At 35.4% G+C, this 26,691-nt stretch overlaps 1 protein-coding gene across 2 annotated transcripts; it reads left to right on the top strand.

The window, feature by feature from the left end:
- The first annotated feature begins 237 nt into the window (after window positions 1-237).
- NAA50 (N-alpha-acetyltransferase 50, NatE catalytic subunit) lies at window positions 238-26,098 on the top strand. Of its 2 annotated transcripts, none has more exons than XM_010970817.3 (5): window positions 238-562; window positions 20,744-20,877; window positions 21,306-21,425; window positions 21,874-21,940; window positions 23,089-26,098. In XM_010970817.3, exons 1-5 carry the CDS (start codon window positions 555-557, stop codon window positions 23,264-23,266), a joined length of 507 nt encoding a protein of 168 aa, XP_010969119.1. In that variant the 5' UTR covers window positions 238-554; the 3' UTR covers window positions 23,267-26,098. The 2 variants fall into 2 exon arrangements, with proteins under 2 accessions (XP_010969119.1, XP_010969118.1); XM_010970816.3 differs by having other exon boundaries at window positions 20,741-20,877.
- The last annotated feature ends 593 nt before the right edge of the window (window positions 26,099-26,691 follow it).

Below are 26,691 nucleotides of genomic sequence, written 5' to 3'. Positions count from 1 at the left end.
GGGAAGACTGATCTTGTAGAAGTGGGAGAGGAAAGGGAGGGGTGGAAAAATCCGGATTTTACCGCCAGGGCCTACCGGGCCAGCCCCACAAGTTGTGTCGTAAGGGATGGGAGGAGGAAGATGACGCCAGAGGGCCGAACCCAGTAGAAAGATGGAGGTCCTGAGATGGAGGGGGAAGGGTGCGCGGAGGCCTGCAGTGCGGCTGCGCGCGAGGCGGCCGACGCGCCGGCGCGCAGAGGGGGCGGGGTGAAAGGTCACAGCGCGGCAGCGGGTCTGGCTGGCTGCGGCGGCGGCAGGCGGGAGGCAAGTGCCCCGTGTGCACGTGTGGAGAAGCGGCGGCCCCAGCGCGGCGGCAGGAGACACCCCCGCCCCCTCCGGAGACGCAGGGCCGCGCTCGACTTTCGCGGCCTCCGTCACTCTCTCAGCTCCCTGCTCGAGGCGAGGAGGCCGGCTGGTGGGGTTGAGTGGCCCGAGCTGAGGGCGCGGAGAGCTCAGGGCGGCGACGACAACGGCGTTGATATCGGTGGTAACAACGGCCTCAGCAGGCGGGGAAGATGAAAGGGTGAGGAAGGGCAGCCGGGCAGGGCCCGACTGGCGGGGGAGAGGGGCTGCGAAGGAAGGGAGAGACTGGGCGAAGACCCGGCGGAGGGAGGTTTCTGGGCTCCTCTGCTCACTGAGGGGGCGGAGGCTCGACTCCGGCTGTTGGCGGGCTGAAGGGCCAGCTGAGGCACGACCGGGGAACCCAAGATTTGGGCTCGGAGGACGAGTGCGGGTTGAGTGGAGACCAGCAGCGGATTGGGCCGCGGGGAAAAGCTCTCGTTAGATGCGTGGGGCCTCCTACCCCGGAGGAGAGCAGACAGTAGAGCCACCCCCAGCCCGCCACTCCAAGTGGAGCGGGCTGGTTGTCCTCTTCAGATCCAGGCTCAACACTGAGAACTGTGGTCTTTGACACTTTTCGGGTTTATTCACACTTGGAAGCCGTACAGAACCTTCTGGACGGAGAAGGAATTGGAATAAAGAGCGAGGAGATGAGTATTAAGAGCTAGTGACTCAACTGGATTTGGGTTGGGTCAGAGCGAGTGGAGGAGGGGGAGAGCGTGAGCACTGTAGACTTGGGGTGTGCCAAAATGTTTAAGGAAGTATTGTTGATCAGTAGGTGGAGCTGTTGCTCCAGCAGTTCACTATTGCCCCTGTGCCTCAAGGTGGTCCTTGGTTACTATGAAGCTTTCTTCAGGTGTTTGGTAAAGTTTATATTCTTTCACACGTTTCCTTTTGGATACAGTTGGGGATTATTTTGGTTCGACTGTTCCATTTGGATAAAATGTCACCTTACTATTGAATTACGTACTGTTAAGGTATTATTTACATAACATGGTGTTGTAAAATATTGACTAAATTAGCCATTTTAGAGCTTGCCTTTACCCTCCTTAGAGAAAGAAATGGAATCTTACCAATGTTAAAAGCTTTTTGAGATGGCTGAGTTTTTTGCTGTTATACCAAGTCAGTTAAAGAATTGTAACTGTGTTTTGAGTTAGTGAAGCTTTTCAAACTATTCAGCAGCCCTTTTGAGAATGAAATAAAAGTCAGTGTTCGAAGTAATCACATATTGCCTAAAACAAGGGTCTGAATATTGCCTGGGTGTGTATGTGTGAGTGAGGTCGCAGAAGAGGTCCAAGAAAGTTGAATTTGACCTAATGTTTGTAACGTGATTCTTTTACTCTGATTTTGCTTTAAATACTGGAAATTCACTGTGATGTTGAATTGCGTGTTTTGTGTTAAAGTTTAGAAATCATGAAGAAATTTTCACAGTACCTGCTTTATTCTACATCAAGTTCTAAAGAGTTCCTATCAGGATATTAATTGAGGGATATGGGAAGTATGTGCTGCACTTAAATCATGATCTAGGAAGTTTGGCTATTTTATATATGATCCAGTATAATTTGGCGAGTTTTTTTTTTTTCCTCCTTGAGTATAGATGCAGTTTCTTACTTGTTTTTGTATTCTCATTGGCACTCAGTACTCATTTGTCTTTGTTAAAGTGATAAAAATGAGGCTGAAGAGTTACTGGTGTTGAGATTGTGCATAGATTTAAAGAGGAGGAACTTAAATTATTCGGAATGTTTAGATCCCATATCTTTGATCTAGCTCAGTCTGTCTACGACGCAATGTTCTTCTTGGTACTAACTTGGTAATAGGAGTGGGGTCAAGAAGCAGTATTATTCACAGTCTACCTTCTGTTGATATATTCATGAGGCAATTATCTTTTTATTTAAATTGGTTGTTTATATGTAACAACCTGATAGAGACAAATCTTCAAAAATGAATAATTGCCGAATTTAGTGGAAATTTATAGTTATTGAATCTGTGCCTTATGCTAACAACTATGCCTAAAATATAGAGTCCTTTAGACTAGTTCCTATCACCTCTTACGATTGGGAATTTAAGATTATGTTCTTAATGGTAAACTTCCAAGATGATTTTGCAGGAATAGTCCCTTTAACTTCACAGATGAACTAAATCCTAGTTAAGATGGGACTTAAAAATTTTTTCCAGTTGTAAGTCTTGTCCTTAAGACACTGAACAAATGAAGACAGTGGATGTTATTTAAAAGATTTTAAGTTCCTTGAGTTCAAGCTCTGTATCACCCCGAACAAGGTCGTCAGTGTTACCAGTCCTGACTCTTGATTTGTAAAGGCCCGTGAAAATGAAACATAAGTGGTCCTGATTATGTGGTTTTTGTATGAAATTTTATTTGCTGTGTTTATTTCATATATTTAGCTAACTGAAGTTTAAGTTGAATAGAAATATCTAAAATTGGAAACATGCAGAACTCCTGGCTCTGAATTAGTCTGCTGTTTAAATATTTACATTGTTGCATATATTGTCTACCATTCTGAAACTTTAAAAACTTACCATTTTACCTGCTTTTTCTTCATATTTTTAGTTTTTATTAGTAGCAGTGGGACATTCCATGATATTGGCATGTATTTGCCTTTCCTCCGTAGTAGATAAATTTCCAGTTATTAATTGCTGCATGTATTTATATGCATGGTCTAGAAATTTGGGATATATTACAAGATGTTACTTCCTTTTTACTGAGGTTGCTTGTTTTTATGAACCAGGGACGTTGTAGGTTGAATTTGTGGATGGTAAGCTGATTATTTTTATCTGTTGTTCCTCTCTGGGAAAGGTTATATTCAAACAAGAAGGTATGTCATACACAGCCATGACTGAGATGGCAATGTAATTAGTCAATATAATATAAAGTAAAACTGAATCCACTTCCCCTTCAATTGTAGTAAAGAGATGTAAACTAGTTCTAATGAAAATGTCTTTAACAAGATGTGAATACATATGAACAAAGTAAAGATAGGAAAGTAAACAGCAATAATATAGTATAGAACAGTAAGTGAAATGTTTATGGACTGGGAAGGGACGCAAGGGAGTTTTGTGAAGTATCTTTACCTTGGGCATTGATTTACCCGGGTGTATACATATGTTAAAAATCATTGAGCTGTGACAAGATTTGTGCTCTTTACCATGTGTATTTTCTACTTCAATAAAAAAGTGTTGGTTTTGGTTTTGGGTTTTGTTTTTTTTTTTTTTCAGGAAAAACTGAAAAGGCTAGTGAGGCTGAAGTGGATTCAGGAAATTCAGTAAACCTGCAATTCATACGTGTTGCTTCTGTGAATCCAGTAATTTGTGGGATGTTAATTAAGATAGTGGACTTTAACAAACACTTTGTTTTGTCCCCTTGCTATGTTGAGATGAATTCGTGTAAGATATAATCTATCTGTACCACAATTTTAAAAAATTTATGTCCTAACTAATATAAAGGAGAAATAAAAGGAAAGTAAATTGTAATAAGATACCTATTTCAATATGCAAATAAGCAAGTACATCTACACCACAGATCATAAGATGTTTGCATCTGTCTATAAATAAAATCATTGTATAATTTAGAAAATACATTTACTACCAATTCAGATGTGTGCCTTGGTGAGTAATGCTTTGTTGCCATCAGTGTTGTAATTTCTTCCCCAGATTGTGGACAGCTCTTGGTAAAGTTCTAAACAAAACAAAGTATAATAAAGAATTTGTGGGTTGGAAAAGATTTTTAAAGGCCACCCGTCTAAAGAATTATCTTTCAAAGCCAGTACTTTTGCCAGACCAAACTAATAGCTATATTGTCTATTTTGGCCTGTGGAAATCCTTTTGACTCCTAATTTTCTCTTCCCAGTATTAGCTATGGCTTCCAGCTTTGTGCCAACTGAAAAGATATACCTTCTCAATTATTTAAATGGCTGTCCTTTTTTCTTTTTCTTTTTTTAAATTTTTTATTTACTTTTTTTTTGATGGAGGTACTGGGGATTGAACCTAGGACCTCATGCATGCTAAGCAGGCACTCTACCACTGAGTGCCTGTCTCTATCCCCTCCCCCCGCCCCTGTTTTCTTTTTTTTTTTTAAAGCACAAGTGCTTTCACCATTTTGCACATCAGTTCTGATTGTTCCACACACTTGCAAACACTTGATATTGTCAGTCTCTTAAAGTTTTAACTATCCTAGTATGTGAGTAGTGATACCTCATTGTGGTTTTATTTTGCATTTACCAAATGGCAACCGCTGTTGAACATCTTTTCATGTGTTTATTATCCATATCCCTTTGTGAAGTCTTTGTTTAAATCATTGTCCATGTTTAAATTGGGTTGCTTTTTCATTATTAAGTCATAAAAGGTTTTTTTCCATATTATAAATTTTGGTTACATGTTATTATATACACACAACAGATATTTTGTCCAAGTATTTAATAACAAATCCTCATCATTAGTTTCAAAAATTTCTCAATTATTTTCAACTGTTTATTCTTTCAGGTGTTTTCTGGAATGATTTTTGTTAAGTTTAGAAAAAAAGTCACATTGAAATTTTAATTTAACTTGTTTAATTTACCAGTGAACTTGAGAGAAGCTAGACGGATTTATAAAATTGTTTCCCCTTCCTGTCATGTGGTATGACTTTGCATTTATTAAACTCATATTTTAAGTAAAGTTTTATGTGTTTGAAAGGAAAAAAAAGCACAGACTACAAAAACCATTAGGATACCAGTAGTAACCAATAGAAACATTTTTTTCTTCATGGAAGTGAGAATTGTATGGATTATAGTTTAATAACTACAAAATTATTATTGTGCTATCATTAAACACTGCTTTTTCTTGTGTTTTTCTTTTCCATCATCTCCCATATGCCATTCAGTGCCTACCTTTTTGGCAAAATGTTAGTCCTGTCCTGTCCAATACAGTAGTGACTAGCTACATTTGGCTATTGAGCAGTTGAAATGTGTCTTGTGTTAATGAGAAACTGAATTAAAATTTTAAGTTAATATTTAAAACTGATGATTTTATGTATGTTTGGAACAACTTGGGTATGTGAACCTACTATGAATTTTATGAAATGGAAGTACAGATAAAATATTTCGAAGGAAAATTAGCATCTGAATTGAGATGTGCCGTAAGTGTAATGCACACTGGATTTAAAGACTTAGTGTGAAAAAAAGATTTTTTAAAGATAAAACATTAATTTAAATTCTGATTACGTTTTGCCATGATTTCATGTGTTTTATTTTGTCTTTATTACTATAGATACTAAAAAAATTTTAATTATGTAACTCAAATTATATTTCTCTTAGATTGTGCTGTGCTAGACCCTGAAAAAACCAAATTTGTCTAAAACATAATCTCCTTCCTTAGGATCTAGTTCCCAGATGGTAAATATAAGGTGTGGCTGTTTATATCTCTGTGGTAAAGGATTCTGAGACCACTCCTGTTTTTAGATTAAAATACTGTAATCCAGTCATCTTGTCTGGGGAGGGGATTAGAAGTATATAGTTGCCTTGCCTGAGCTGGTACACCCTGTATCGTACCCCTGTCACTGCTGAAACGGTTCTTAAGGGAAAAACCTTGTTTTCCAAGTTCAGGTTTCTTGTCTCAGTCCTTGATAGAGCTGTAGTGAATGCTTGTATATAAAACTACTTGATACACATCCTAAATTATTTTGGATAATTCACTAGAGGTGAATTTTTTGGATCAGAAGGTACTGACATTTTTAAAGCTCTGATATTTGTTTCCAGTTGACCTCCAGAAAGACAGTAGCAATTTTGAGAGTGTACTCTTTTCCAAGGGCTGAACTTGCAGAAACCTCAAGGAAATGGAGGAAGACATTGTGGCTGTCATTCTAGTCATGGGTGGTATAAGTTACCTTTGTCTAGGATAAGTGGCATACATTGAGTATTTCTACAAATGATAGAAGTAACAATTTCTTTTCAAGTTGGTTTAGAGGACATAATACACATATAGCCTTAACTCTAGTTTTACTGTCCTGATCAGGTGATAAATGGTCCTTCTCTTTCCTTCTGTTTCTTTCTTTCTTATTGATTACTTGGTGAAGTTGGACATTTCCCACTTTTGCTGGCCATTTTTATGTTTTTGTGATGTAACTTACTTACATAACTTCCCGGTTTTTAATTCGATTACTGATTGCTTTTTGACTTCAAATTACAGAACACAAAACGTTCTTTTTTTGTTTTTTATTGAGTTATAGTCAGTTTACAATGTTGTGTCAATTTCTGGTGCAGAGCACAATTTTTCAGTCATGCATAAACATACATATATTTATTGTTACATTCTTTTTCACTGTGAGCTACCACAAGATCTTGTATGTATTTCCCTGTGCTATGCAGTATAAACTTGTTTATCTATTTTATATATACCTGTCAGTATCCACAAATTTCGAACTCCCTTTCTGTTCCTTCCCACTCCCTCTCCCCTGGCAACCACAAGTTTGTATTCTATGTCTATGAGTCTGTTTCTGTTTTTATTTGTTTGTCTTTTTTTTTAAGATTCCATATATGAGTGATATCATACAGTATTTTTCTTTCTCTTTCTGGCTTACTTCACTTAGAATGACATTCTCCAGGGACATCCATGTTGCTGCAAATGGCATTATGTTGTCATTTTTATGGCTGAATAGTATTCCATTGTATAAATATACCACAACTTCTTTATCCAGTCATCTGTTGGTGGACATTTAGGCTGTTTCCATGTCTTGGCTATTGTAAATAGTTTTGCTGTGAACATTGGGGTGCTGGTGTCTTTTTGAATTAGGGTTCCTTCTGGATATATGCCCAGGAGTGGGATTCCTGGGTCATATGGCAAGTCTATTCCTAGTTTTTTTGCAAAATCTCCATACAGCTTTCCACAGTGGCTGCACCAAACTGCATTCCCACCAGCAGTGTAGGAGAGTTCCCTTTTCTACACACCCTCTCCAGCATTTATCAACACAAAATGTACTTTAGAAAATGGGATTGAGACTTTCAAATTTTAGTAAGTACTGTCAGTGGTGCCAGTATAGGACCCAAATCATTAGAAAGAATATTATTTATATGTAGAGCTTGTTAAACTAGGGTAAGCAAGAAAAATATTTTGTACTTGGGAGCATTTTAAACATTTCTTATTTTTCTTTCCAGAAAACTAAAGTATGTTTAAAGATATATTGCGTTCCCCCTACCCACAGTCTGTATAGTGTATTATTTGTTCTATAATTTATCTTCAAAAAGGAGACTTATAAGGCAAAACATTTGAACTGAAATAACCACATTTTATAGTTCAGTGTGCCACCAATAATAATTATCAGTAGAGTCACTAATAAGTTCCTTGACTTCTGGGCCTTTATTTCTTTGTCTTTAAAGAGAACAACTTGAATCTGAATGGGAAAGGCCAAAGATTCAAGTTTTTGTGTCAGTTCTAATCTGTGGATAGTGTCTTATCAGTATTGTGTTTAATCTGATGAAAGCTTTGATGAGTTCTCAGACTGCAAAAAAATAATAATAAAAAAGGTTATGTCATTAATTACTAATGGCATGTGTGCCACATGTTTGCCATCCTTGGTTTCTATCAGCTCTAGCTTTCTATGATACCAAGAAATAAAACTTTGAAATCATGTATGAATTGTTCTCTTTTAAGCTGCTTTCTTCATTTTGCTCTTGTGTCTGCTTTTTGAGACCTGCTCTCCCATCCTTCCCCTTCATGCCACTTTTACTTTTTTTATAGCTATGTATTGTCCTCCACTGTTAAGTACCTACTATGTGCGAGGCAATGATTCTTGTGTAATCCTCATAACAGCTCTCAGATAGGATCCATAGTCTACTGATGTATCAATAAGTATAGTATAAAACAGACACATAGGTGGGTGAAGAAGGAAATAAAGCTTGGTTGGTTCTAGGGGTTTGAGTAGTTTTATATGGCCAAAAAACAATGTGGGAGGGAGAGGGAGGGAAGACACCTAGGCCAGGGGCCACAGCTAGGTGATGAAGGGCCAAGTGAATTTTACTTTGTAGATCGTGTGCAATTTTTGGAAGATTTTAAGCTGAGAAGTAAAGTGGTCAGATTTGTGTTTTAGAAGGATTATTCTGACTGCATTGTGATGGCTTTGTCTCCTTGGATCTAGTCTTAATCCCCTTCATTAGGCTATTACAATTTGGGTTGAAATGATGGCCTGAACCATACTGCTAAGACAGAGGATATAGGAGCAGGTTATGAAGATATTTGGGAGGCAGAATTAATAGGGATTAAAATGGGATATAAGAGTACATCTAAAACTAAATTTTTGTATTGGATGAATCATGAGGCTATTCATCAAGGTAGAGAATAGAGGTAGATGTTCTAATTTCTGATAGAGAATAATGAGTTTTGTTCTTGTTGTGTTGAATTTGAGATTCCTACAGAGATACCCAGTAAGCAATTGGGAATATGTGCTTGAATTCAGAGATTTGGAAGTAAAAACATTAACACCTAGCTGATAGTAGGGGAAAAGCCAAAGCTGGGAAAGAGTTCTCTTAATTGAACATACTGAACATGGGAAAAAATTTTTCAGAGTAATTTTATTCTTTTTAGGGTATAGCCTTGAGTATATTTTGTCCTTGTGTGTATTTAGCACTTCTGGTACCCAGTCAAATAATTGCTGAGATTTTTACACACCTAATACTTGGCAGTCATGTAGCTTGGAGAAATGATTGACTCACCACCACTTTTTTTTTTTTGATACCTGCTAAACCACTAGAACAGTGACTCTCAACGAGTAGCACACCTCCCATCACCCCACTCCAGACATCTGATAATACCTGGAGATGTTTTTAGTTGTCACAATGGGGTGAGATGGTTCCTGGAATCTAGTGGATAAAGCTAGAGGTCCTGCTGAACATCCCACGGTGCTCCAGAAAGCCCCTTACAACAAAGAATTATCCAGCCCCAAATATCAATAGTACAAGGATTGAGAAACTCTGCTCTAAAATATAGATGAGGTGAGAGTTTTTCAGTTATAGTAAAGGCCTAGAGATTCTTGGATTTACTTAAAGTAAGTTAGTTCCTTGAAACATTTGAGGTCCTTTCCTAAGTCTTGTAGTTTGATAGAAGAGGTAAGATTGAAAATAAACACTTCGTCAGTGCAGAGGTTCTGTGCCATGGAAGAGTACTACTATGTACCATAGTTCAGATGAGGTGGAAATCAGCAAGATGGCAGGTTAAGGCCTCATGAGCAGTTAATATTTAAGCTGTGCTTTGATAAACACTGAGTAGGCTTACTTTTAGGTTGAAGGAATTTATACTTTAGAGGTATAACTCTTTCATGCAATTTGCTTGAAGGCAAGTATTTAGAACCAGATTACTGCTAGCTAGGAAAAAAAATAATCTATCCTCTAAGCCTCTTGAAATTTTTTATTAAAGGACCCTGGACATGCTTTGATCCTTGCTAAAAGACTTTAGATTTTATACAGATACCTTTTATCAGTACACCTTAGGTAAGTGTTCTGGGTTAGGTATTTCTCTCTCCTAACCTTGAGGAGTAAAGAAGACTCTTTTGAAGGAAGTCATATAATGTGGCTGATAATGCACCATAGTGGGAATTCACAAAGGCCTGATTCTGGCTTTATTGATAATTGTCGTATAACTCCAGGCACATCTGTCTCCATTCCATCATCTGAAATGAAAGGGAGTAGAACCAGTGGCTTCTAAGATCCCTTCCAGATCAAACATTCATCATAACAAGTGACCAAGGAACTAAAATTTTGTACCAAGGTGCACTTAAATACCCATCTAAAGTGTAAAAGCTTCAAGCTTTTTCTGTACATCATTTTCTCTTTTTGCTATATAACTACTTTAAAATTCATACTTTGTATAAAAAGACCCACTTTAGTGTAGTCATATCTCCATCTTGTGGCCTTTCAGAATATTGCTACTAAATATAGTTTTTACAGTTGTGGCCATAATTGATGTTACTTTTGAAAGCTAGGAACATTTGAGTGCTTATTAGCTGATATTGCTGTGCTAAATACTTAACAAGCATTACCTCATTTTATCACACTGCTTGTTTTATAAGCCAAAGGTTCTTATAAACCTACTACCATATTGTAAGTGCTAAGACTATATGAGATTCCACTCAGTAACAGACCAATGTTGTGATGCTGACACAAATTAATGGGCTCCCTAAAGTAGGAGGCAAGTAGCTGTGTTTTCCAGATCTAAAGACTTGGTTCATATTTCTATGCATACTTCTGCTATGTCAGCCTGACCCTCTCTTTTAGATCCTCTATCTAAAAACTTTGGTATGAAGATGCATTGGGGTTTCTTACAGATTTGAAAAACAAGGAAAATGAAATGTCACATGCGTTTACTTGAGCTAAGAGAATGACTTAGTTTCTTTAACAACTACTGTCTTCAGTTTTTTAGTTAGGGTTGTGAACTCTAGTGCCAACAGGAACCTGGGACTAAGCAGACAAAGGTAAATGAGTAAAATAAGATAAGAAATGTAGACTGTGTAAAGTCTTCTGATTTAAATATTAGCAACCAACTTAACTTGAAAAAGCAAAAAACTATTGAGTCAAATTTGTGTGGCCACACAGCTGATTTAACCTTTAGGCCAGGAATTTGGAGCTTATCTATAGAGTAGAGGTCTTAAACTGATAAATTAAGATAGTCTATATTGTTAAATTATATTGAAATCTTATCTGAAGCAAGCAGTCAGTGTAGTGATTTAAAGGCAGCTTCAGAGTCGGGCCAGTTTGAGTCAGTTCCTCAGTACTATGTTACACACATTAAAGCTATAGTATAACATACTGTACTGCTTGCATAAGGGAGATGTTTAACGTTTTTATGTGAAATCCACCCTGATCATATAGCATATTTTTTCCAGTGGTCTCTTCCACTTGTCTATGCCCATCTTTAGTCTCTATGTCCCTCATCAGACCCCTTGGACTTAGAAATCTACACACATGCAGTGGGAAGTTTATTAATTTGAGTAGGTGTTAAATTTGTGTGGTAAAAGTAACATGCTTATTATAAAAGTAAAGAGTCCAAGGTAGAATGTAGGAATCTGAAATTTTAACTGGCAAAGTGATTCTGCCATATAGCCAAGTTTGGAACCCATTCTTGACTTTCACAACACTACTACCCCAGATTTTTCCCCTACTCTGTTGACAGTTGTTTCTCAGACACCTTTATGGGCTCATACTCTTTTACCCCTAAAATTCAAGTATTAATAGTTCTGTTTTCACATGTTCTCACTGCAGACATTCTTGGTAATGTGATGTGTTCCCATAATCAGAGGATGTACATTGTACATTATTTATTTCTATTCCAGGAAACAACTATTAAAGCGATGTTACAAAAGGGAATTCTTTCCTTGCAAATTAACTTAATGTAAAAGGTCCATGTTCATTCTCTCTGCTAATTATTTGTATCTACTTAATGGCAGCATTGCATCCAGTCACATTAGGTGGCATTTAAACTGTTACATAAATGCATTTTTTTAAAATGATCATTCTAAAAAGCGTTTGACAGTATCATATGGAGAGCCAACTGTACTATGCGATTTTACATAAGGGCCTTGAACATCTATGGATTTGGGTACGTCAAGGGGTACTGGAACCAGTCCCCAGTGGATATCAAGGGACATTGTAGTTTCAGTTAGGAACACAAGTCACGACATGTAGCCATTTACACCAAAGACAAAGACAGGCTAGAGACTGCTGACTTTAGAAGATTAGGTCTGTATCAGTATGGAAGGCTTATTCTCATCTCATTCAGCTTCCCTTCTATAAACTGAAAGTTTGGTACAGCTGGAAATAGAGAAGTTGTAGTTTGTTAAAGGTTTGAAGCTCTATCCTCCTTATGTTCTTTCAGATAGTAAAGAATAAATGAGTCTTCAAGTGCTTTCTACTCTTGAGTTTTAGTATTAAAGGTAATATCATAAATAACTACAGTACTGTTACACCTAATGCCATATTGTGATCTGATACCTGGTCTGTATTTGGTTTTTCTCATATGTCTTACAGATGTGTTTTTAAAATAGGTTTGTTAAATCGGAATCTATAAAGGTCCTCATGTTGCAGTTGGCTGAAATGTCTCACCATCTCTTAATCTGACAGTTCTTCCTTTAAAAAAAAAACAAATTTACTTCAGAATAGTTCTAGTTATGGTTTTAGATTTATATTTGTGAAGACAGTACAGATAGTTCCCAGTTTCCCCTATTAGTAACAACCTACAGTAGTATGGTACACTGTTAAGAAAATGAAAAGACAAGCCACAAATTGGGAAAAAATAGTTGTAAATTATATACCTGACAAAGGACTTGTATCCAGAATATGTAAAGAACCTTGCAACTCAATAAGATAAGCAATTCAATTTTAAAATGAGAATTTTCTTAATGACTTAACAAAAATTCTAGGTTTATTCCCAGGCCTAGACCATAGGCAAAAGATTTAAATAGACGTTTCACCAGAGAAGATACATAAATTGCTAATGATCATATGGAAAGATGTTTTAGCATCATTAGTCAGAGAAATGCAAATCCAGTGAAATTATCACTTCACACCACTTAGAATAGCTGTAAACAGACATTCAATAAAAAGCATTGGTGAGGATGTGGAGAAACTGGAACCCTAATATATTACTAGTGGGAATGTAAATGATGTGGCCACTTTGGGAAATAGTTTAGCAATGTATTAGTTTTCCGTTACTGCTGTAACAAATTACTACAAGTTTAGTGGCTTAAACAACACGGACATATTATCTTAGTTCTTGAGATCAAAAGTCTGAAATGGATTTCACTATGCTAAAATCAAGGTAGGTATAGCCTACCTGATTGATGTCTACCTGGAACCTCAGTGTGTAACCTTATTTAGGAATAGGATCTTGGCAAATGTAATAAAGATGAGATCATACTCAATTAGGGTGGGCCTAAATCCAATGACTAATGTCCTTATAAGAATAAGAGAGCATAAACATATACACACAGAAGACCATGTGAAGATAAAGGCAGACATTAGAGTTAGGCTGCCACAAGCCAAGAAACACCTGAGGCCACCAGAAGCTGACAAAGGCAAGGAAAGATTCTGCTCCAGAGCCTAGAGAGCATGGCTCTGCTGACATTCTGATTTTGGACTTCCAGCCTCCAAAACTTAGAATGCATTTCTGTTGTTTTAAGCCACTGAGTTTGTGGTAATTTGTTAAGGCAGCCCTAGGAAATTGATACAACAGGATTGTTTCTTCTAGAGTCTCTAGATGATAAACTGTTTCTTTGCCTTTTCAGCTTCTACAGATTGCTTTGCATTCCTTGGTTCATGACCCTTTTTGTCTTCAAAGTCAGCGGCATAGCATCTTTTAATCTCTCGTCTCTGCTTTTATCACATCATCATCTCTGACTCCTAAGGACCTGTGCGATTACAGCGGGTCCACCCACGAAGTTTGGGAAATTTTCCCATCTCAAGGTCTTAATAACGTCTGCAAAGTCCATTTTCCATATAAAATAATATATTAATAAAGGTTCCTGGGATGAGAACATGAACATACTTTGGGGGCCGTTATTCTGTCTACCAAGGCAGTTTCTTTAAAAAGTAAAACATATTTGCCATACAACCCAGCAGTCCCACTTCTAGCTATCTACTAGAAAAAAAAAAAAACTGAAGCACGTCTGCACATAGACTTGTATGCAGTATTCATAGCAGCATTATTTATAATCTCAAAGTAAATACAGTTAAAATGTCCATCAAGTGATGAATGGATAAACAAAATGTAGTATATTCATATAGTGGAATACTATTCAGCTACTGACACAAATTGCAACATGGATGAACCGCAAAAACATGCCGAGTGAAAGGAGTCTAGTTCAAGAAATCACATATATTGTATGAAATGTTCAGAAATGATAAGTCTATAGAAGGTAGATTGGCCAGCTTAGAGTAAGAAAGGGGATTTGTCTCAGATGTTTGCAAGGGATTTTAGGGTATAATGTGAGTGTTCTACAGGTTAATTGAAGTGATGGTTGTGCAACTTTGTAAATAGTCTAAAGCCATTGAATTGTACAATTAAAACAGATGAATTTTGTTAATTATTGAGGTATAGTCAGTTTACAATGTTGGGTCCATTTCTGGTATATAGAACAATGCTTCAGTCATACATGAATATACATAAATTCATTTTCATATTCTAAAACAGGTGAATTTTATAGTTTATAAATCATACCTCAAGAGGCCATTTAAGAGAAAAATCAATGAGAGGGATATAAGGGGTGGAGGCGTATACACCTAAATGTAGTAAAACTTGTAGAAGAAAACAAAAATCTAAATGTTAGTGACCTTGGCTTAGGCAAAGATTTCTTAGATATGACCTTGAAAAGCATGATCCTCAAAAGAAATTCATCAAAATGTATAACTTCTGTTTAAAAAACACTATTAAGAAAGGAAAAAAAGTCACACAGACTGGGAGAAATCCTTTGCGACATACATAGCTTAAAAAGTACAAGGGGGAGGGTATATAGCCCAGTGGTGGAGCGCATGCCTATCATGCACAATGTCCTGGGTTCAATCCACAGTACTTCAAAGAGAAAAAAATAGATAACTAAACCTAATTACACCCCCCACCAAAAAAAAACCCCACATGCAGTCGGGACGGTATAGCTCGGTGCTTATCTTACAAAGGACATGTATTCATAGTATACTGTAATAAGAGAACCAAGGGTGTTTTTGTTTTGTTTTGGTTTTGTTTTGTTTTGTTTTGTTTTGTTTCGTTTTTAAATGGGCGAAAGATTTCAAGAGCTCCTTTACCAAAGAAGATATATGGGTGGCAGAAAAGTACATGAAAAGATGTTCATCATTTTTTAGGGATATGCAAATGAAAACCATAGTGAAATGTCACTATACACCTATTAGAATGGCATAAATTTAAAAAGTTGCTAGTGCCAAATGCTGGTTTAGATGCAGAGCAACTGAAAGTTTCTTAACTCTCCTAGGTATTTACTCAAGAGAAAGAAAAACTTATGTTTACCCAAGAACCTATGCAGAAATTTGTTTATAGCAACTTTATTCATAATCTCCAAAAACTGGAAATAACCCAAATGCCCTTCAACCAAAAGATAAACCATGGTACAGCCATACAATGGAGCAATAACAAGGAATGAATGTTGATACAACAGTGTGGTGAATCTCAAAGCATTATGCTGAATGAAACAAGCCTAGCAAATGGCTGTGTATTGTGTGATTCTGTTTATGTGATATTCTTGAAAAGGCAAAACTATCGGGAATGAGAAAACAGATTAATGGCTGCCTGGGAATGGTGGTAGAGCTGAACTACAGAGGGTCATGTGGGTGATTATTGGGGTGATAGAGCCATTCTGTATCTTGATAATCGTGGTAGTTAGGTGTGATTATCCATAGTTGTCAAAACTCAGAACTCTCCACCTAAAAAAGTGAATTTAATTTTATATAAACTATTAAAAGTTTTTTTTCTAAGCTAAGAAGGAAAATCGATCCCCCAAAAGGCTGGAAAATAAAGGAACATCTAATAGTTGGTACAAATAGAAACCTACAAGCTGGTAGACTTGAATAGAATGCAACCAATAATTACATTAAATCTGAACAGACTAAATACTCTGTCACACTAAAAGAACAATACTCTAAGCATATGCTGTTTACAAAAAGATGTACTTTAAATTTTTTTTTTCTTTTATTGAAGTGTAGTTGATTTACAATGTTAGTTTCAGGTGTACAGGAGAGCAGTTGAGTTGTACATATCCATACATATATAAATACATTTCCAGATTCTTTTCCATTACAGCTGATTACAAGAAATTGAATAGTTCCTTGTGCTATAGAGTAGATCCTTCTTGTACAGTAGATCTTTTTTGTTTATCTATTTTATATACAGTAGTAAGTATCGGTTAATCCCAAACTCCTAATTTATCTCTCCACCTCCCCTGTCCCCTTTGGTAACCATAGTTTGTTTTCTATGTCTGTGAGTGTATTTCTGGTTTGTAAATAAAGTTTGTATCTTTATTTAGGTTCCACATATAAGTGATACATGATGTTTGTCTTTCTGTGTGACTTACTTCACTTAACATGATGATCTCTATGAAAAAGACACACTTTACATATAAGGACACAGACATTTAAAGTAAAAAGATGGTAGAAGATACACCATACAACATTATTTAGAAGAAAATGGTATGTCTGTATTGATGAACAAAGTAGACTTTTAAGGCAGGGAATATTACAGCAAAAAGAGAGACATTGCAAAATGATAAAAGGATAGATTCATCAACTTAAAACATTTTCAAATACGTATGGTCTTAAGACTTCTTAAGTATCATTTGAAGAGACTTAAAGGAAGTAAGAAAGTAACATGTAGCATGAAATTGGTTCTCCTTCTTCTCCAGCCCCAGTTTCCACATTTACACAAGGCATACTTTGTTTTACCATATCAAACTGCCTCTAGTTTCAGGAACACATGATTGCTATTTTGTTCCTGTTCTACCCTTCCCTTAGATTGAAATTCTTGCCCTCCCACATAACAAACTCCTATTCATCCTTCACTACTTTTTCTACAGTTACTTCCATTATAGTATTATTTTTGTTCTTTGCATTATGTGTACCCCTATTTCCTGCTAGGTAGGAACTCCTTTGCATTCCATGTGTTAACTCATAGCTGCTCAAATATCTATTGAAGTACAACTGACTTATGCTTTGAATAGGCAACTATTATGTTCTTAAGAACTCTAGAAAATTTTAGATCCACGGGTAGAATTTTTAAAATCTCTATTTAATTTTCTAATCAAGTTCTTTTAACTTTTAAAAGCTTTTTGGTTGTTTACAGTCAAGTGATGTTCTCATTTAGTTGACATTTCTACATAGCCCTCTATGTTTATGCCTTTGATACTGCCTGTTCTTTGCTGAATTATATTTACAAGTTGATGATATTACTCTGATATATTTAGAATATCCACATCTTAAAATAATTTGGAGCTAAGTGATCAGGATTACAGAAGTGTTCCATTTCAATCAGACATATCATGTTCACAAAAGTTAAACTGTATTTGAAGGCGAATTTTGCTGACAAAGTTATATTTAATAGACATTTTGAAATTATGTTTCTAGCACAGGCTGACAGTCTGTTAATAATCAAACTTGATAAATTTCTTTCTTAAATGGCTACCAAACAATATTCAAATTTAAAATATCTGTATATATGTACATAAAAGGATATTAGAAGACTAAGTACATCTAACTCATTTCTATGGTGTTGGACTTTTTTTTTTAATCAAGACATACTTCTTTTTAATTAGGCGGGAAAGATTAAGCTATTTATTCCCTAAAGATTCAATATTGTGTTCTATATTTAGTCTTGATCTGCCCACCCTTAATGGAAACTTTTTTAGTACTTAACTTTTATTAGTTTCAGTCTACCACACCTTCTGTATGAAATCAAGAAATAACCTGGTTGTGGTCCTTTAAAAAACTGTAAATATACTTGAAACATGGTAATTTCCTAGAAATTATTCTTAAACCTTTAAAAAAAACAAGTTCTTTCACTTATAATTTAGAAGCTTAACTTCCTAGATTGTTAAGTTTTCCTTTATTGTTTTACTATTAGATTTCATAATGTAATTTTTCAGTCATTCTTAAAATACAGACATTGGCTTTTTTAAAAATTTCTTAGTTTATTTATTGATCAGTTTTTTAAAATTTTTTATTGAAGTATATAGTCAGTTACAGTGTGTCAATTTCTGGTGCACAGCACAATGTCCCAGTCATGCATGTATATGTATATATTCGTTTTCATATTCTTTTTCATTAAAGGTTATTACATGATGTTGAATATAGTTCCCTGCTATACAGAAGAAATTTGTTTTTTAATCTGTTTTTATATACAGAGGTTATCATTTGCAAGTCTCAAACTCTCAAATTTATCCCTTTCCCCGGTAACCATAAAATTGTTTACTATGTTTGTGAGTCTGTTTTTATTTTGTAGATGAGTTCATTAGTGTCCTCTTTTTCCTTTTTTTTTCTTTTAGATTCCACATATGAGTGATATATGGTATTTTCTTTCTCCTTCTGGCTTATTTCACTTAGAATGACAATCTCCAGGTCCATCCATGTTGCTGCAAATGGCATTATTTTATTCTTTTTTATCACTGAGTAGTATTCCACTGTATAAATATACCACAGTTTCTTTATCCAGTCATGTCGATGAACATTTAGGTTGCTTCTGTGTCTTGACTATTGTCAGACACTGGCTTTTAAGTGCAGTGGAGTAATTTTTAAATGGTGTGTTCTAAGTATAATCAATATAATGAGCTATATTACATTTTTAAAAATTACTGAACCCAATTTGTGATGCAATAATAAATTAAAAAGTAGCATTATACTAAGTGAAATAAGCCAAATAAAGAAAGATAAGTAAATACTGCATGTTATCACTTACATGTGGGATCTGGGGGGAAAAAAAAGGAGTCAAACTCATAGAAAGAGTAGAAAAGTGCTTGCCAGAGTAGGGGACATAGGGAAAAGTTGGTAAAAGAATACAAACTTCCAGCTATAAGAAGTGAGGTGATGGTTATGTTAATTAACTAAATGGGCGGAATCCTCTTTAAAAAACAAAAATAGACTAGGTAAGATGTGATCCCTATATTTTAAGGAATCCTGTATTTTAAGATGAAATGTTTACTTCAGCCTTAAAGAAGAGAAAGCCAGGATGTACCTTAATGAAGAGGGAAGTTGTTCTGTGAATGAGATGTAACCTAGTTAAGGAAGACATGAATCTCAGAAAGAGAATTCATTTTAGTTCTCAAATATTCTGGAGAAAGGCCATAGTTACTGCATATTTACTTACGTGGAAATTATCTACAGTTTTAACTACACATTTTTTTAATATGTTTTCAAACATTTTTGTGTATATTAACAAAAGTTGGAAATATATATAAATATATGTTTGGAATATGCTTTTTTCCCCCAGGAACCAGTATATCAGCATCTTACTATGCTAATAATATAAATGTATCATGCTTTATTTCATTAATAGTCCCCCTATTGGTGGACGTTCAGATCCTTCTATTTCTTTTTTTTTTTTCTCTTTTTTACCATTATAAAAGTGTGATGATTAACCCTCTTGTTTAGTCATTTCTCCAACAGAGAGTTTTCAAAATCTATGTGCATATGATGTAAATGATTAATTAGATTGTATTGTTTGCGTTTCCCTGCTATTGACTAATACCATTCTGATCCAGAACTAGCACCTAGTGGTAGAACCTATATCATTTCCTAGCTGCTTGGTTGGCATTAGATTGTTTTACTTATTTTTGAACTCATTTTTATTTTGATTTGACATTTTCTTTAAATATTTTTACCACCCACTGTTAAAATTTTTAAGAAGGCAAATAATGTATATAAGTAGCTAATAATAGTGCTAATGGTAATAGGAAGAAGAATTATGTAGATTCTATTTAGGTTTGTCTTGTCACTTTTGATCAACCTTTAGCTTATGATAGTGAAATTGACTTGAGCTATTAATTTCTTTTGTTGACAGCTCTGTAGGCAAAATGACTTTGTTACTGAGTCTGTAACTTTATAGTTTTAATTTTTTCCCATGGAACCCATTGTTTTGATTAAGAATGGTTTCTTAACAATGCTACTGTTGTGTTCTTGATAAGTAGTTTTCAGGTTGGGGTTTGTTGTTTGGATTTTTTTGTTTTTGAAATACAGATTCCCATGTTCCATTTCCAGAGATTCTGCTTCTGAAGGTATGGGATGGGATCCAGGAGTCTAGATTGTGAATACCACCCCATGTGACTCTGATGTGTGTGTTTCCTGTGTCAAATGTATATTCTATTTGATATGCATGGTATTTGCATATTTTGATATTTCCTTAGAATAAATTCCTAGAATGAGATACGTTGGACAAAAGGAGATGTATACTCTTTAGACTTTTTTTTAGTACTTAGTGCTAGATTGTCTTTCAGAGATACTGTATCTGTTTTCATCCCTGCCAGCAGAGTATGAAAATCTTATTTGCCACCCTTTTGCCAATTAGGTATCGTCACTCTTTTTGATCAGTAATAGATACCTTTAAGTTTTTCTGAAAATTTTGCCATTTATGGAAAATATTATTCTGGCCTTCTTAGTAATTGTTGTTTACTGTATTTGTCTCTAAATATATACAATTGTATAAGAGCTATGAGTTGGAATCTGGATGGAATGACTGGCAAAATCTGCTTAAAAGTGGAAATCTTCATAGGAATAGAAAATCACTTAAGAAAGGGTTGGATTTATCAATCATGTAAAAAAGGCTTTGTACCCTTTTAATATGTTAATCTTAACAAATGAAGCTAATTATATTTTATTGAGTACATTTTGGTTTGTTCCAGTAGCCGGATCGAGCTGGGAGATGTGACACCACACAATATTAAACAGTTGAAGAGATTAAACCAGGTCATCTTTCCAGTCAGCTACAATGACAAGTTCTACAAAGATGTGCTGGAGGTTGGCGAGCTAGCAAAACTTGGTATGATATGTTTTTCTTCCCCCACCCCTTCCCTTCAATTGTTTATTCATGTTCTTCACCTCTAATTTTTAATATGGGGAGGGGAACAGTTAACTGATGTAATCTCCTAGTTTTACAACAAGTGAGAAAATAGGGCTGACCAAGTTCTGAGAAAAATCAAGATAACATACTTGAATTTTAAAAGGAAATGCTAAATATCTTTTCTTATTTAGGCTATGTCTGTATTTTCACATATTTAACTTTACTCTAGAGGAGGCTTAAATTCTTAAGGTATGGGATATTTTTGAGGCTTACTGATGTTCAAAGTAGCTGATAAAATTTAATGCTGATAGCAACAATTTAGTCCTTATAGAAAGGGAGGGGAAAAAAATCAACAAAAAGTGTCATTTTGTCTGTTGAACTTTGTATCTTTATATTTTCCATGGCAGCCTATTTCAATGACATTGCAGTAGGTGCAGTATGCTGTAGGGTGGATCATTCACAGAACCAGAAGAGACTTTACATCATGACGCTAGGATGTCTGGCACCATACCGAAGGCTAGGAATAGGTAAAATTGTTTGTGTTTTTGTCCCTGTTTTTATTTTTTTCTTCAAAGAAACATAAGTACATTGCTACAGTTTCTGACCCAGTAAGTCAAACTGTCTCTTCTAGGAATATTGGGAAAGGGATACTGAATTACTTGTAAAATAAGGTGAAAAAGAACTGTTTATTTGTTAACGTAATTCAATCGAAAGCCCTTTATATATTTGTTATTAATATCCTTTTTGCCTTTTCTGTTTTCCTTCTTCCTGGAAGGGCTGTATATAAAGATTGCTTTTCTGCTACCAGTTTGAAACACAGTAGGTAATGTAGAGAGAACAATTTTGGAAATTCAGGATGTTTAGTGTTTACCTCAGATTCTATTAGGACTCAGTAAGTGTCAAGGTGGGGGTTGGATGTATATAATTTAAAGATTGATTTTTATGAGATTACTTACTTCTTTGTCTTGTTAATAGGAACTAAAATGTTAAATCATGTCTTAAACATCTGTGAAAAAGATGGCACTTTTGACAACATCTATCTGTAAGTAAAGTCATATTTAATCTTCTTATCTAAAGAATTTAATAAATTGGCAATGAAAAGTTTTACAAGAAAATCTAAAATCCAGTCACTCATTTCATTGTCTTTTGGAAATACCATAGAAGTAGTAGTTAGAAGTTTATTTTGTTTTGGTTTAATAATAGACAAGGAGCCTGGGAGATAAACATTCTCGTTTTGCTTTATTACGTTGGAGTGGGAGCTCCAAACTCACAGATGTGAAACCAAGATTAAAATTCAAGTCTTCATCATTTGAGAAATTAATACCATTAATATTACTTTTCTCATGCCATCTGTTTGCACTCTCTGAGTTCTGCTCAAGGCTCAGTGACATGCTCAGTTAGTAGTAGAATTTAATAGTCAAAGTCAGAGAGTACCTAGCTGATCTGTACTTGGATCTTAAGAGACCTCAGAGCCAAGGCTGAGATCACAACTGTGGAGTCTTTAAAGTACAGATACTAAGATTATTCTCGTTTTCACTTTGGCAGAGGAGAGAGTAAATTATATAATGCTCTTTTGAGGAGTAATTGAGGAAGCACAAATTATTTACTATCAAAATCTAGCATGTTTTTTATCAGTCAGAAGGAGGATATATTCAAGCATTTGAGACCCTAGTCTTTTGTTTGTTTTTTATGTGTTATTACAGGAATCTTTCTCCCCTTACAATACAAAATGTTATGATAGCTAGGGTACTTTAACCTTGACTGACTGACTGACTGACTGATTGATTGATTGATTGATTTGGTGGGGGTGGAGGGGAGGTAATTAGGTTTATTTATTTTAACTGAGGTACTGGGGATTGAACCCAGGACCTCATGCATGCTAAGCATGCATTCTACCACTGAGCTATTCCCTCCCCCAATCTTGATTGATTTTAAGAGTAAGCACTATTCCTGCATTTCCTAATCTCAGCCAGCTGTCTTGCAAATGTTAAGAGTTAGAAGTGTAAATTTGTTATCAAAAGTTTCCCTGAAATGAATACCTAAATCTTTGTTGATTACTAAAGAGAATCTAAAATATCTGCGGTATTCCAGTGCCAACCAATTTGAAGCTATCTGTGAAGGACAGATAAAAGCTGATGGAATCTTAATTTATTTTTATTTATTTTTTTCTGTTGCCCTGTTATATCTCAGGCATGTCCAGATCAGCAATGAGTCTGCAATTGACTTCTACAGGAAGTTTGGCTTTGAGATTATTGAGACAAAGAAGAACTACTATAAGAGAATAGAGCCTGCAGATGCTCATGTGCTGCAGAAAAACCTCAAAGTCCCTTCTGGCCAGAACGCAGATGTGCAAAAGACAGACAACTGAACAAGTTACAAATGAACTTTCTTGCACTTGCTTGTCGCCAAATAAAAGAGAGGCCCATTGATTTTTTTCCCCCCTCTTTCTTTTAAAGCCTTCCCCCTTCCTTATTCTTGTTTTTCCTCTTTTCCTTCCTTCCCTTTCGCTAAAAGTTTTAAACTTTCAAGGACTTTGAAAATTAATCATGTTTGGGTTGTTTTAGTTTTCCTATTTTTGTGAGGTGTTTTGATTGTAGGAAGGAAAAGGTATAGATCTGTTTAGTTTCACAGTTAAGATATATGGTCTCAAAATTGGGGTGTCAATTTCTTTTTCCTTAAGTGTCCTGCTTTCACATTGAAGGGCAGAGTCTACAAAGTATTGTATATTTCAAAGGACAAAAAGAAGCAGCAGCAATATCCTGTCCTCTAATTCATAGACAAGTTTAGTGTGCTTGTGGTACTTTGGATGTTTCAAGACTGTTTGTGGGATACTAATCCCTGTACATTGCCTTCACTCCACCTTTTGTCCTTCTGAGTATTATCTCAGGAGTTGGACCATTGTTATCCTTGTAAGAAATACTAAGCTTATTTTGTTCTGTTCAGCAGTTATTTCTTCCTTCCTTGCTGGCGGCTGAGGGTGGGTGGGACAGTTTGGGTAGGTAGTGTTATACTTTGGTCTCAGTATTTGAGTTAAACTGCTTTTTTGCTAATGAGTGGGCTGGTTGTTGGCAGGTTTACTTTTCCTGCTGTTGATTGTTATTAGTGGCATTAACTTTTAGAGTGTGGGCTGGTGAGATTAATTTTTTTTAATATCCCAGCTAGAGATAAGTCCTTTAACTAACCTAAAGAGGTTTGTTGTGATTCGCTTTTTTTTTTTCTCCTGTCCTTTTTCTTCAGTAAACCCACAATAGTTAGTCTAACCTTAAAAAATGGAGTTGATGTCCTTATAGATCGATGCCCCTAAATAAACCTGAAACAGGTATTGTCTCTTGGACATATTTAAAAATACCTAAAAGGAAGCTTAGATGGACTTGTGACACAATAAATTCATTTAAAGTCAGCTAATGCAGGCTGTTAGAAGTGTGGCCACTGAGCATTTGATTATATAGGAAAGAATATCTAGACAGTATTTTTGAGAATAACATAGTTGTGCTATTGCTTATCTGTTGGAGAACATCCCAGATTTGCTTACATTCTGTGCCTATGATATTGAGTTTAAGGATTTGGGGGAGTGGGGATTGTTAAACATATTGCTTCTATTCTTGGAAAAGTGAGTGTTAATAACGCAAATGTCACTGTGACCTCCTCTACTGACGGGACTGGTTTATGTCCGATCATTTTCTGGCACATAGGGAGTAGCTTTGACAGGTTGATAACTTTCTGTAAGATAGAAGACATTTGAAATTTTCATGTTTTCCTCCATAGTCCCATCTCCAATATTTAAAATTTTCTAGATTGCCAATACTGGTGGCCCAAGAAATGTTTTCATTAGACTTAATTAAAACAATGCACAGGGCTTGAATTTTCATTTGACTTTGAAAGGAAGATTGATTCATAATATTTATCCTCTTATGTAAATTCTGGCATAAAAGTCTCATCTCTCCAAATATGTTGAGTGACAAAATTATTTTACATGATGCTTATGCACATTTTATGATCTTAAGTTCTTATTTGAGAATGTGAAAGTACAAGGTATAGTAGACTTCAACAGTCTTAGTTGAGTGCCAAGAATAATATAGAAAAGGAAGATATTTGAAGAATGAGTTTATAGGGTTCTAATCTTAGGATAGTAAAAATGTAGAAAGACTATGCTGGTTTCTTGGGTGTCAGATTATTAAGCAGTCCAAGTCTAAGCTTAGAAAAATTTAGCATTAAGCACCTTTACCTTCATAGATAAGCTTCAGCTTGCTCTTGCCAAGAGAAGAGTGCTTGAGTTACAGAAGGCATAATTAGTTTGAAGAATTCATCCTTTTTGTAAATGTCCAGATATCATAATAGATTTTGATATATAAATGAGTTTTGTGAGATGACACTGCCTCTATTTCTATAACCATTTCACCTGGACTATCTACTCAGTCCTATGAATGTATCCCTAAATGTGGTTATTGAAAACCGAATAGCTGCCTCATGACAATTAAGTACATGTTATTTATGGAGGAAAAAATATAAAATTTTGAACTGAGTGTGTAGGCTCCCTATCATAGTGTTTCTTTTTTCACACTAGTCAATGACTTTCACCTAAATTGTAAATGTTTGTAAAGGGATAATTGTCCTACTTCAAACTTATATTAATTCCATCCACTTAATGGAGGAGGAGGATGTAGAAAAGGTAGAAGCTGGGCACTAGTTCATATGCTTATGGGTCAGTAAAGACTGAAATAATGTCCCATGTTGAGTTGGTTATTTTGAAACATGATAAAAATTATCAGTGAGGTAAAACAATTCTTTTAACTGGAAGATCACAGGATATATCCATCATTTTTTTCAGGACAGATAGTTTTTTCTGTGGGGCAAATAGGTTAAAAATTATACTGTATGGTAGTTGCATTGAGGTTCTAAAGAAAAGAATCTGCTGAGTAATCTATGCAATATATAATTTGTCCAGATTAGTTTTCATTTGGGGAAAGAAGTTCTGAAATACCCCCAAAGCAGTTTATTCATCAATTGAAAGTCCTCCAAAAACAGAACTATTGGGAAACCATGGTATGTGGGGTGGAAAAGAAAAGCTCCCTCAGTTTTTTGGAGGGAATAACTTTAAAAATACTTAAATGGCTAAGTTTACTTGGTGCAGTTAAGATTTAAACTTGTTGATTTTAACATTGCTGTTACATCTGAAATAAACTTATGTGATGTTCTGGTAGTTATCTGTGATGTCTGGTAAATGTCAAAGAAAACCCCATTTTGTGTTGAATTCTGAGATCAGCAACTATATGTAGTCACTGTTTACTATTGCCCATACTACGTTATTTATTTTCACCTTTCTTTAAAATCTAACTTTAAAACTAACTAAAATAGGCCAAGTGTAATCAGACCCTCCTAATTCAGACCATTTGGAACTTGCTACAAACACTGCCCAGAATCTGTAGTTCAGTCCCAGTGAGAGAAAATATAAGATCTAAAGAGCTGTCTTAACTGCTGCTATATTTTGAAAGTAAATTGTTGTTTTAAAAAAAAAAAAAAACTGACACCTTAGGTTGTCATCTAATTAGCATTGTACATTGACTACAGATAATGTATATTCACATTTTTTTCTCTCAACAGTGAGAAAGGATAGTTATGTTGAATGAATTGGGAATTATTTTTTAAGTTTTTTTCTGAGTATCAAACAAACATGAATTTAGAATTTTGTCTTTAACAAAATTAACTCAATATCTTAGTAAAAAGGGTTAGAATTAGAGTTTTGCTTATTCCATTCAAGAAACAATGGGTGATCTTTGTCAGATGTGTCTTAAT

Source organism: Camelus bactrianus, chromosome 1 (assembly GCF_048773025.1).
Source record: "Camelus bactrianus isolate YW-2024 breed Bactrian camel chromosome 1, ASM4877302v1, whole genome shotgun sequence".
In the NCBI taxonomy this organism is placed as follows: Eukaryota; Metazoa; Chordata; class Mammalia; order Artiodactyla; family Camelidae; genus Camelus; species Camelus bactrianus.
This window is presented reverse-complemented; position numbering and strand designations above follow the sequence as displayed.

Coding starts and splice junctions, on each gene's coding strand:
- NAA50 (XM_010970816.3), top strand. Junction 20,878..21,305: donor TGGCGAGCTAGCAAAACTTG/GTATGATATGTT, acceptor TTTCCATGGCAG/CCTATTTCAATGACATTGCA. Junction 21,426..21,873: donor ATACCGAAGGCTAGGAATAG/GTAAAATTGTTT, acceptor TCTTGTTAATAG/GAACTAAAATGTTAAATCAT.